Below are 11479 nucleotides of genomic sequence, written 5' to 3' on the forward strand. Positions count from 1 at the left end.
TATTTTTTGTGTATGTATAGGCAGCATAATCCTCCAAAAATTTTAAATACTCATTTACCTCTGCCCTCATTAATGATTCCTTGATTCTTTTTAAATTGCTTTGCATAAAATATCACATTTGGATAAAATTAAGCACAGACTTCAAAGTTGGCAAAATTAAGGCAATGGTGGGTTCAGGGTCTAAGAAAGTTCATTTCTAGCAGACTTATTGAGTATGGATATAAGTTAGAGATGACCTGCTGGTAAGGAAGACCTGTGCTGTACCTGGAGGTGTGAGTACTTGCAGAAAGGAGTGCAACAGATGTAAAATGTTAAAATGTAAAACAAAATGTAAAGATGATCCTCAACTCCTAGTGGAATGGAAATCTGGCTGTATTTGCATAAGGCTTCTGGCCATAAGTCACCTGCAGACCAGATCTGACACAAGGCTGCTTGCCTGAAGCCTTACCAACTTCTCAGTATGGGTACGCAGTTTCAGGATGAACTTCCACAGGACTGTTGGATTTCAATTGATTTTAATGAAAGGAGACTTGTTCCAATAGGAATGTAATTCTGCTGTTCTGTGTCATGTCAGAATACACAAACAATGTCTCTGCAGCAACTGAATTTCAGATTTATTGAGAACTTCTGGTGATGCTGTATCATGCTGTTTCTTGTAAGGCACTCTCTTATTATCAGTTAGTTTCTATTTTTCCTTTTGAAGTTTTAATGCAGCTAAACAATTGCCAGGACTTTCCTGTGATGATGAATTTTGGAAATACTATTTTTGGTAGTTGTTTTACACTTTTAACTAGAAATGGAATCATCTGCAATTAAGGTAAAGGCTGGAAGACAATTTAATGGGAGATCTCACAAAATAAAATCTTAAACGAGTGAGGTATTTTATAATATCATTGTACACTTTTAAAATGTGTATTATTGTTGTGTACCTCTTCATTTATGTATTTTGGCAGAGGCTAGAGAAAGACGTGCCAGAATGCAATGGAAGACAACAGTCTCATAGTTCCAATTTCAAGTATCAATCTATATGCTAGCTGCAAAATCTTCAGACAGGTTATTCTCTGACCAGGTCATTTCTAGCTCATGCTTGCAAGACAAAAAAATGCAAGTCAGCACTAAAACTCGCCCAAAGAGAAACAAATCTTGTAATGTTTTATGGTGGATTCAGTAGTTAAGCTATTTTGACAGTTCTGTAATAAAACACTGTAGTATTCTATAATTCAGATTTTGTGTGATCAACACAAAAGATATAAAGAGAGGAGCAATTCTTTCCCAGAACTGAGTTTAGAGATCCTTCAGTCAAACTGTCTGTAAGATCTATGAGTTAAATAAATAAAACCTGTTTGTGCTTAGACTTGCTTTTTGCTTGATTATAGCTTCAAAATCGTTTTCCATTTGCCAACAGAGTCACTCCCCATTATTTTAGCCAGTGGGGACAGAATGGCCCACATCTGTGCAATTAAACACCTCTCTTCACAAAAGATAGACACATCCAAGTTCTCTATAGATAGAGAATGACTCATAATCTGCCGTAACTCCTGAAGCACACCAGGAAATTATTTAAGATGGTGTTGGTTCATATGGATCAAAACTATGCAAGGGACTATCCAAAAATTTGAAGTAGTTTAGATGGTCAAATTCTACTGGCTGGCAGTGTACAGACACTGTTTAATTCCTTAATGTGGATATCATTTCAATATCCTGGGGGGGCTGTATGTTTCCAAGGCCTGCCCTTGGACTACAGGTAAAGCGCATAACCTAATCTCTAGTGAACTTTTTTATTCTCTCTCCCACTTCCAACCATAAAAAGACTTTCAAATAATTAAAAATGGCATTAATTGTAACTGGGAATATAATTTGTCACACATACATCTCCCAGGCATCCCACTTCACTTTCTGCTTGTAAACCCAGAACAATTTTCAGTGCTACATGCTCACAAGTGTATGAATGCAAGAGATTATAGGGCTTTCAGAATCTGCCTTCTGAATTGGAATAGTCAATCTGAACTTCAATGAAACTCAAGAAATTCATTCTAGGAATTCATATTTATCGAGTGGAACTGTTAATCATCTTGCCAAGCCAAGTACAAAGGCTAGTTTGAAGTAATGCTGTGCCATTTCTTCAGTAAGCAATCTATTGAAGAGCGTAACAGAGACCTGTGATAGTCTGTTTTAATTACCTATGGTTCTGGAGCTGTGACTCTAAAACATTTCCTTGTAACCAAATTTTCCTTTATAAATTTGAGACACTTGAATTGAAAATTTGCAGCAGTTCTGACACAAAATAGCAGTTGTTGAGCAGAAAGATTACACTAATGTATTTACCTGTGGAGATGTTCACACCCCATCTGGATGAGGTCCTGGGCAACATGCTTTACCTGACCCAGCTTGAGCACTGGAAGTTGCACTACGTGATCTCAAGAGGCCCCTTCCAACCTAAACAAATCTGTGATATTGTGATCTGGTTCATTTTCTGCATCTGCGTACACAGTAATTCTTCTGTGTGAAGATATGCTTTATCCATTTTTTTTCTTTCTATTTGTTTTCATTTTTCTATTTCATTTTTTATTTCATGCTTACATTGCCTTCTTTTATTTTTCTCATTTCAGTAATCGTTACCTGGAGTTCCTTTATGTCCTTGGAAGAGAGATTAACTTTAATTGCCCACTATTTGCATTATAGCCTGATCAAAAATAACACTACAGTCTTACAAGTATCACTAAAAATATCATGTTGGTTTTTTTTTCTCTTAGCAATGGTGCATGTTCCTAGAACATGTAGATTTACTTGAACTTCTGCATTTGAGTGCACCCTGCTGGTTTCCTGTATGTTAGAAAGGGGAAGATTTTCTTATCTAAATATTACATTTGTGCAGTGCAGTTTTAGTCTGAATCCAGTGACAAGAAGTAATCAAACATATTTTAATAGAGGAAACCTTTACAGAAAATTGTGCAACAGCCTATTAGTCTCAGTTATGATTAGTTTAATTTCATATATCTTACTGGGTATAAGAACTGACATGTTTTGGCAAATTCTCACACATTACACCTCATAATTAATTAAATCAGCTCAGGCATATCGGATATGATCATCAAACTGTTGAGATTGTGGAGATAAATTGCAGTTACTTTGAGAAGATCTATATATATAAAAGAATAAAACATTTTTAGTGTTAAAAGTACATTTTTCTTCTAATCAAACGTCTTTAAATTCACATCTTACAGGCACAATACATATTTTTGCATCAATGTGTATTGGATCTGTTGACAAGCAAGGGAAGTAGTCAGAACGTATGTTTTGTAAATTATTCAGCACTGCAAAAGATGGACTCTCTGGATGCCATGGAAGGTAAGGAGATATAGGTTGTCTCAAAATACTTTTTTGATAGCAGGTGTGTTGACTTGTCCAGACTAAAACGCAGAAACAAGTACTTTTACATGCGTTTTTTGGCTGCAGAAGTGTAAATATCTAGCATTTTGCTGACCAAAAGTCTCCCTCATTTTAAGTCATTGCTCAAGCTTTACACTTTCTTTCCTGTGTGGTTTTTTAAACACAGCTGAAATAGTAACCTGCAGTTAGTTGCTGTTTGTTTACAAGATAGGTTAATGTGATATATCTGTCTCTTTTGCAGGTGATGTGGAGCTTGAATGGGAAGAAACTACCATGTAAATAGAGACTAAATATTAAAGATAATGAGATTTTGAAAATCAAATCCATATTTTTCTAAGCACAGGGGCCAAAGCGAATTCCCCTATTTTGATGATTAAAACAAACACGGATGATTGCAACAGCTTTTCTTCTATCAATGTGCCTTCGTAAATATGTTAAAGTATTTTATTCAGATCAGTAAGCAATAACACTTTGGAGTACTTTTGCACAGACTGCACTTCTGGTGTTAAATGAACACTGCATTCAGTATGTATTTAAATAGAAAATATGTTTGAACATATTCCTTTTTTCCAGTTGCATTTGTAAAAGAAGAAATATGAGCCAAATATGATGTAAAAATCTCATCTTCCCATTGAACTTATTTTGATGTGAATTTGCTGTGGGTTTTTTGGTTCGATTTTAAGTAAAAGCTACAATTCCTTGATTCATTCTTGCTAGATTGGTTTCAGTGTTGTCAACTCTTGCAGACTAATTCTAATACCACCACAATGATCTTTACCTAACTGTATGTTCTTGTGTTTTGAATCTTCTTTTACAAGTAGTAGCATGTCAGCTCATGATCCTGAACAGCTGAAGAGTCACCTTCTGACATGGGGAGGATTATTCAGCTTTTACACAGCACACAGTAGCTCTTCAGGGACACTTGGGGCTCTTTAAGCTATCTTATAATCAGCGGGTTGTTTTTTTAAATATACAATGGTGATTGCATATGTTCGGTGCTGAAGGAAGTATTTTACATTCTCGCTACTTTTTCAAGCAGATAAATCAAAGTAAAACTATAAGTTTATTATATATTGTAATGCATGTTAGACTGACTTGAGTAATAGAATGTTTATTAATTATTCACATTTCTTAAATATAACACTATATTTTGAAAGGTTACTCAAAATTTAATAGCAATTTATTTTAGAACACAGAGTTGTCAAATGAAAAAGTTGTTGCTCCTTTCTCAGATTTGGCAAATCACTGTAGACACTGAAAAGTACGGTAACTTATACAGAGAGATTTAATAAAAGGTAACATCTTCCACTCTCACGGATCATCATTATTGGAAACAGATCTGAAACAGGAATGAGAGGAGCAGGAAGCTCCTGTCTGAGAAATAAAGCAAGAACTGGTAGGAAGACTATAGGAAGATAATTAAACTGTGTGCTCTGATGTCACATGGAAGTGGCAGTATTCAACTGATATTACTGGGGGAAGAATGTGATTGCAAAGGTTTTATCTATGTAAAGAAATGTATCATCCTGAACTAATTCTAAAGCTGTGACTATAATCCAGGATGCAAAACATGATAGCAAAGAGGCTCAGAGTTCTTTGTTCTGTGTATTCTTTTTAGACAGAAGAAATCCATAGCCTTGTTGAGGCATCAAGCTCCGGAAAGCTGGATAAACCTCTGCAGAACCCTCAAAGATAGTTGTGTTTGTGTGCACTCTGAACAGAACTGTAAACTAACAAAACTTTCCATCTCAACTGTAGCTGCCAGACAGAAAATGCTATAGAACCTGATATTTTTTCATTAAGTGACAGTAGGTGTTTGATATCTTTCTAGAAGCTGGCAAGGGTGGTGCAGCGAGGACACTTTGTAATCTAGCACAAAGTGCCAAATATCTAAAATTAAAATCAAAAGACAGCATTTAAGGAGGTGGAAATGGTCAACGGAGATATTCTGAGCAATCTGTCTTTCTGGAAGACTGACGGTATTGTAAACATCACCTGTCAAGCTAAAAAGAAAACAATGCCTTTTAAAGCTGGGTAGAGGGGGAGAGAGGTGATGTCCACAGCTGTTCAAGTCTCTGGCAAAGTATTCGGTACAGCTCTAGTTTCATTTGGTTTCTATGAACCATGTGTTCTTCATTTATTATACATGTACTTTAAAGTATTCAGACAAATTTCTTATAGCGACTTACAGATGGTTTTCATTATTTGTACTTGTACTTGGTAGCAGTACACGCAGTACTGCGATAAACTGACATTATAGCGTCATAATCTTCTATAATCTTATATCCACAATGGTGGAATATCTATATGTTTGTTGTTCCTCTTTTGATTGGAGGAAAAAGCTTAAAAGCCCTTATGCAACTTATAAATGAGCTCCAGAAGTTCCAAATGCACTTCAGTATTTTAATGATGAAGATTCCTACATTCTCCTTTAGGGGACCTGCCTGTGGTCAAACATCTCTTACAGCAGCATGCCTGACAACTTGGTATGGTACTAGAAAATGTGACACTCTCTTCTGCAGAAGCAAAGTCAAAAACTGAAAAGCAATTCAAGCAGTTGAATTCTTTTTAGCTACTAGTATGAGCAATACGATACATGCTACTTTGAAACAGTTTATATTGATTATAGGGTAAAAGCCAATATTCAGCATAAACTGGCCACAAATCATAGGATATATGGCCAGGGAAAGAAACCTCTCCAAGCAATTCTCTCCATGATCTGGTTTTCAGTATAAATACAGCGCTGACCTTCTCGTCTGCCTGCCAATGACTTACAGGGGGAAGGGAGCACCCGTATATCAGGAGATTGCCCCAGACCTCTGTTCAGTTATGAAGAAAGAACTTCCATGTAGCCTCTTGCCTTCCAGCCCTCCTTCCCTTATGTAATGGCATCTGCGGTGGTGCTGCTAACAGAACTGGAGAGCTGGAGGAAAGCAGAATTTACATATATATATAAAGCAGTGCACCATTTTCATTTTTAATTTTGCCACGCAGTGTTCTACAGATTCTTGGTGCTACTAATAGAGCAAGAGTATATTCTGTCAAAATTAGAAATGGAATTAATAAAACCTGGAGAAAAATATACAAATTCTGTAGGATGTATTGAAATGAGGTCATATTGTATTAAATTATTTGGGCAATTTCTATGGAGACTGATATCTCTCCATACATAGAAGTAACTTTCTTTATATATGTATCTATGGCCAATTCTGCTGGATATCATTCAAAGAGGCTGCTGTCAGTGCCCTCAAAACCTGATCTGTTCTATTCACAAAAGTAGTAGACAGCAGAATATTACATATATGTTAAATCTATGACATTTCTTAATTCTGTTAAAGGAGTTGATAAAAATAATTGTGTATTCAAACTTGTGCTTTTACTGTGTACATGGAGCTATCCAGTAATTTACTTTCATAACATTATGTGAAAGATTAATAATTTGTATTAAAATGTGCAATACTATCTGTGTACTGCTGCAATGCAAAGTACACTCATATGTAGTTACTAAGAAAAAGCAGCAAAGAGCAATGCATCGATCATATTTCATACTAAGGTAACATGACAGTGAGCTCTCCTTATTGTATACAGAAATTCCAGAGCCTCCTAGATGTGGACCTGAATTTGCAGAGATTCAAGATGCAAAGACCTGTGAGTTCTGTGGGCAGAAGAGATTTATCTGAAAATATTTTAATGGCAAATTAAAATAAAACTTGAAAAGTATCTGTTTCAGAACATATACTACATGTATATTAAGCATTACATAAGGTTATCCATGGAAGTAAACAATAGACAGATCCGAACTAATTGTTGTTTTAAGAACCATGAAAAGTATCCCATTAGCTTTCTTTTAAGGGATATACATGTGGTAATAATGAATTTAGGGTTGTTTTATATTTAAGCTACATGCTCACTCAGTGCTGATAATCCTGCAATGCTTTGAGTTCAGTAAGCTGTAACAGGAAACAATTAACATAGAGTGTTGGACATAGCTTTGATTTTAAGGAACTGAGTCAGAGAAAATGTACTGAAAGGTGATCCTCTGTTTTAGCACTTTTGTGTGACTGCTGTGTCACCATTCTACCTGTGGTGCTAAAAAGACAAGTCCTCCCAATACTGTTCTTCATGTTTTCTTCTGTCTTCTAATGCTTCTAATTCTATTGTTTGTCTGTATGTGACTATATTAGAAATAATTGTTCACAGTAATATGAGTCAGCTGAATTCAAATACTGCCGGCATAATCCGCAGGCATGAATCTTTCTCAGGTAAGGTCTATAGTGGCCTTACTTCAAACCTTCTGTCTCTCCCTTTCCCTATGAGTGGATTTCCCAATGACATCACAGAAGGTCAGCTGTATTTTTCTACCAGCTCTTGACCAGTATTCATTTTCTGTCCTGTCCCCCTATGTAGCTTTGGTTACAAGGTATGAGACAAGTGCAAACCGACTTTTGTGCTGTTCTCAGAGCTGATCTGTGGTTTCAGTTGCATGACTTTGCAGCATGGGCACTGTATACAATTGTAAGCATGAACTAGCTTCCAATCCAGAAGTTCCCCCTACTGCTATAATAAATTCTGATATAAATTTTAGCACTAATCATTGTTCTGTGTCACTTGAAGACAGCAAGATGAATCCAATCTTTGATATTTCCACGGCAATTCTCTTTTCCTAAGAACTTTTCCCAAATGATGCTCAACTTACTTTTTTTAATTATTTAATTTCACAGCTCCCTTAACATGTAGGCCATTTCTCAGATTCCACTATGCAAAGAAAACTGAAAATCAATGGCTTTTCAGCAGTGAATAGCAATGTCTGTGATACATTTCACCGATCTTACTTCGTCAAGCAAAGTTTGAGATGTAGTTGTGCCTCTGTATTTCAGCTGAAAGACAGCATTTCAAAGGTTTCAGTTATATTTGGATCATCTTACTCTGATTGTTGATTGGTGTTACCAGGGTGATCTTTTTGTAGGATGACAGCTGCACCCAGCTATCCACAGTAATCATGAATAAACCGTTCCAGTACTCTCTACAGTCAATAATGAGCTGAAGGAAGTTTTACAAGGATGTTCCTGAAATATTTTGCAGGAGATGGAATTCTGAACGATATAAAAAGAATACTTGGACACTGGAAACCTAATATGCAACTAAAACTCTACCATTCACGGTTGCATTCCATGAAGCCTGCTAAGCAGGAAGTGTGTCCTAGACCCCACAGAGCATATTTAGGACAGTGTAATACAACCTTTGAGCTGAGTACTGCAAGATAGAGGGCACCCTTGCCAGCCACGCAGAGAAGAGCAACCAAGCTGGTGAAGGGGCTGGAGAACAAGCTTTATGAGGAGCGGCTGAGAGAGCTGGGGTTGTTTAGCCTGGAGAAGAGGAGGCTGAGGGGAGACCCCATTGCTCTCTACAACTACCTGAAAGGAGGTTGTGGAGAGGAGGGTGCTGAACTCTTCTCCCAAGTGACAGGGGACAGGACAAGAGGGAACGGCCTCAAGCTCCGCCAGGGGAGTTTCAGGCTGGACATTCGGAAAAAATTCTTCACAGAAAGGGTCATTGGACTCTGGAACAGGCTACCCAGGAAGGTGGTTGATTCACCTTCCCTGGAGGTGTTTAAGGCACGGGTGGACGAGGTGCTAAGGGGCATGGTTTAGTGTTGATAGGAATGGTTGGACTCGATGATCCAGTGGGTCTCTTCCAACCTGGTTATTCTATGATTCTATGATTCTGTGAATGCACTTAAATAAGCTTTACTGTGAAATGCTCCTAGCTTTCCTGAAAATCACAAACACAGGAAACACCTATTATGTCAGCTGGTAATATCCTTTGTCATTCAAGTTAGTGCTAGAAACCAAAGGACTCTATTTAGTCACTTCTTTCACTGATCTTAAGTATATAAGCAAATGTTCTGTCACCACAAGTGTAGAACAAGGGCAGAGTATAGGCAGAGAAGATTACTTTCTTCCACTAACGGAGGCATAAGCAGAAAAGTAAGTAGCCCTGTATGTCATTCTCTTTCCCTCTGTCTGCTGTCTGCATGTGGTCTCCAGCTGGGGATAAATAAAATTTATCCATTCTTAATTTGGTTAGTGTATTGGTAATCCCTTTCTCAGAACCCAGCATGTAACAGTCACAGAACTGTTCCTTTTCACTTGCCAGTCTTCTGTTGGGATTCACAGTAGGTCCATTTAACTATTTTTCTTACAAAGTTCCGCTAATCCTCTATCAGTATTACAGAGACAATACACACAGTAGGAATCTGAACTTGCATATTGTACACAGAATTTTAAATAACCCAAGGAGACTGGCTGCCTAGAATGTAATCCTACTACATTTCAAAACAGGATAGTTATCTGACAAGGCCCTGTCTCAGTCAGGTAGTCCAAAAAATGTTCCCAAAGCTGACTGACACTTATATGTAGGATTTTAATCTGAACATTTTTCTGCTAAGGATAAACAAGTAAATTCACAGCTAGCATTGTCATCATTGTCAGCAACTCATCTTTGCTGCTTAGGACATAAAGAAATTAAACTTCTCATTTAGTTGCTATTAATGGTGTCTTAAACTTACAAAGATTTATTGTCTTCTTCACAGTTCACATTCAAAGTTTTGACACATTTCTCTTCTTTACATTTTTTTTTTCTTTTTCAGTATGAGAATTTGGAAACTTTGACTTTTTAATAGTTACGAGTTGTCTTAGGAAAATACTGAGCTATCCTGATAAAACAGCCATAAGGAGGATGCTTTGACAAAAAATGTTCTATAATAATGGCCATGTTAATACACTTAAAAAATATACATACTTCCTGTGGGATGGCCTTTATTGTAAGAAGACATCAACTAAATATTCTGTTCACTAAGAATGTGACTGAATGCTCAAAAAGGCAGATATATTTGATTTTCCTATTCATTTTGCCCTTCCAATTCTTCTTATCCTTTACTGGCATTCCTAAGAAGGTTTTGGGAACATATCAGGTTGCTGGTTAACGGAGATAAATTGTGTCAGCTATACTAACTATGTACAAAACTTAATGCATACTGGTGTGCTCTCTCTGAAACCAGAAGGGATCAATGACATCAGTACCAGGGCCAACTGGCAGTCAGAGATAGATGGTCTTGTGTGAGCATGGGAGAAAACCTGTGCTTAGTTCCAAGTTTTCACAAACTGCATGTCTGAAACAAATCACTTAATTTCCATGTATCTCAACTCCGTATTAAAAAAAAAAAAAACTTAAACCTTTTTTCCTAGGAAAATCAGTTTCTCCCAACATGTCTTTTCACACCTCCTGTCACAACTAAGAATACTGTCAAAGTAATAAATTCTTTCTCCTATTGACATCATCCCAAAACAAGCACATGGCCAGTAGATTGCCAAGAGCAATGGCATCGCTGCCACACAGTGCTCATGCTTTGCTTTGCTTTCGTCATCCTTTCTGTTCCCTCATCTTGACAACAGAGAACTAGTGGCAGGCAGTGGGTCTCAATATGGAGAGCATTTGCAGAGAGCTAACTTTGTCTTTTTGGAAAGATTCCAAACCTCCAGAAGCACAGCAGGTACTTGTCACAGAAGGCATCTCGCTTCTTATTCAGCCTTTGGGTAAAAATCTCTTGGCTCTGTGTCTGGAATAATAGAAAAATGACAAGGATTAACTTATTTAAGATGCCAACATTTTTTCTAACTTGTGATTGCCATTATGATATACCGTTTCCACACATCCTTTATCATACACACATGCACAAGCAGGCACTTAAGCTCCTTGAAAATGAGGGCACCTCTAAATCTGTTAAATCAGGTGTGACTAGCTTGCTTCAGGCTAGCAAAGAAAAGCGTGACTTGGATTAATTATTGTCATTAGGTCTTGATCTATGAAAGTAATTGATTCTGATTCTTTAAAAAAGACCTTGCAAGGGATCAGATTGAAGTGTTTCTTTTTTTTGAATGTGCATTGGAACAAGTGGTGAATTGTTCTAATGGAGCTGTGAAATACTTGGGCTCTCATATTTTCTGGATCTCCAAAACCAGGAAAAATGTTCAGCAGGGTGCTGCAAGGAGACTTTGTGAAATATAAAATTGCTCAACAGCTGAAAGAA

The 11479-nt window shown here is 37.0% G+C and overlaps 1 protein-coding gene across 1 annotated transcript in view; it reads left to right on the forward strand.

Moving 5' to 3' along the window:
* The window catches only part of PTPRQ (protein tyrosine phosphatase receptor type Q), a 139421-nt gene extending 134328 nt beyond the window's left edge, over nucleotides 1–5093 (forward strand). Inside the window, exons 62-63 of the mRNA XM_069858203.1 lie at nucleotides 3225–3348; nucleotides 3632–5093. Of these exons, the coding sequence (XP_069714304.1) occupies nucleotides 3225–3348; nucleotides 3632–3669 (162 nt within the window). The 3' untranslated portion in view covers nucleotides 3670–5093. The remainder of the gene's footprint in view (nucleotides 1–3224; nucleotides 3349–3631) is intronic.
* The last annotated feature ends 6386 nt before the right edge of the window (nucleotides 5094–11479 follow it).

The sequence above is a fragment of the Phaenicophaeus curvirostris genome, chromosome 1 (genome assembly GCF_032191515.1).
Source record: "Phaenicophaeus curvirostris isolate KB17595 chromosome 1, BPBGC_Pcur_1.0, whole genome shotgun sequence".
In the NCBI taxonomy this organism is placed as follows: Eukaryota; Metazoa; Chordata; class Aves; order Cuculiformes; family Cuculidae; genus Phaenicophaeus; species Phaenicophaeus curvirostris.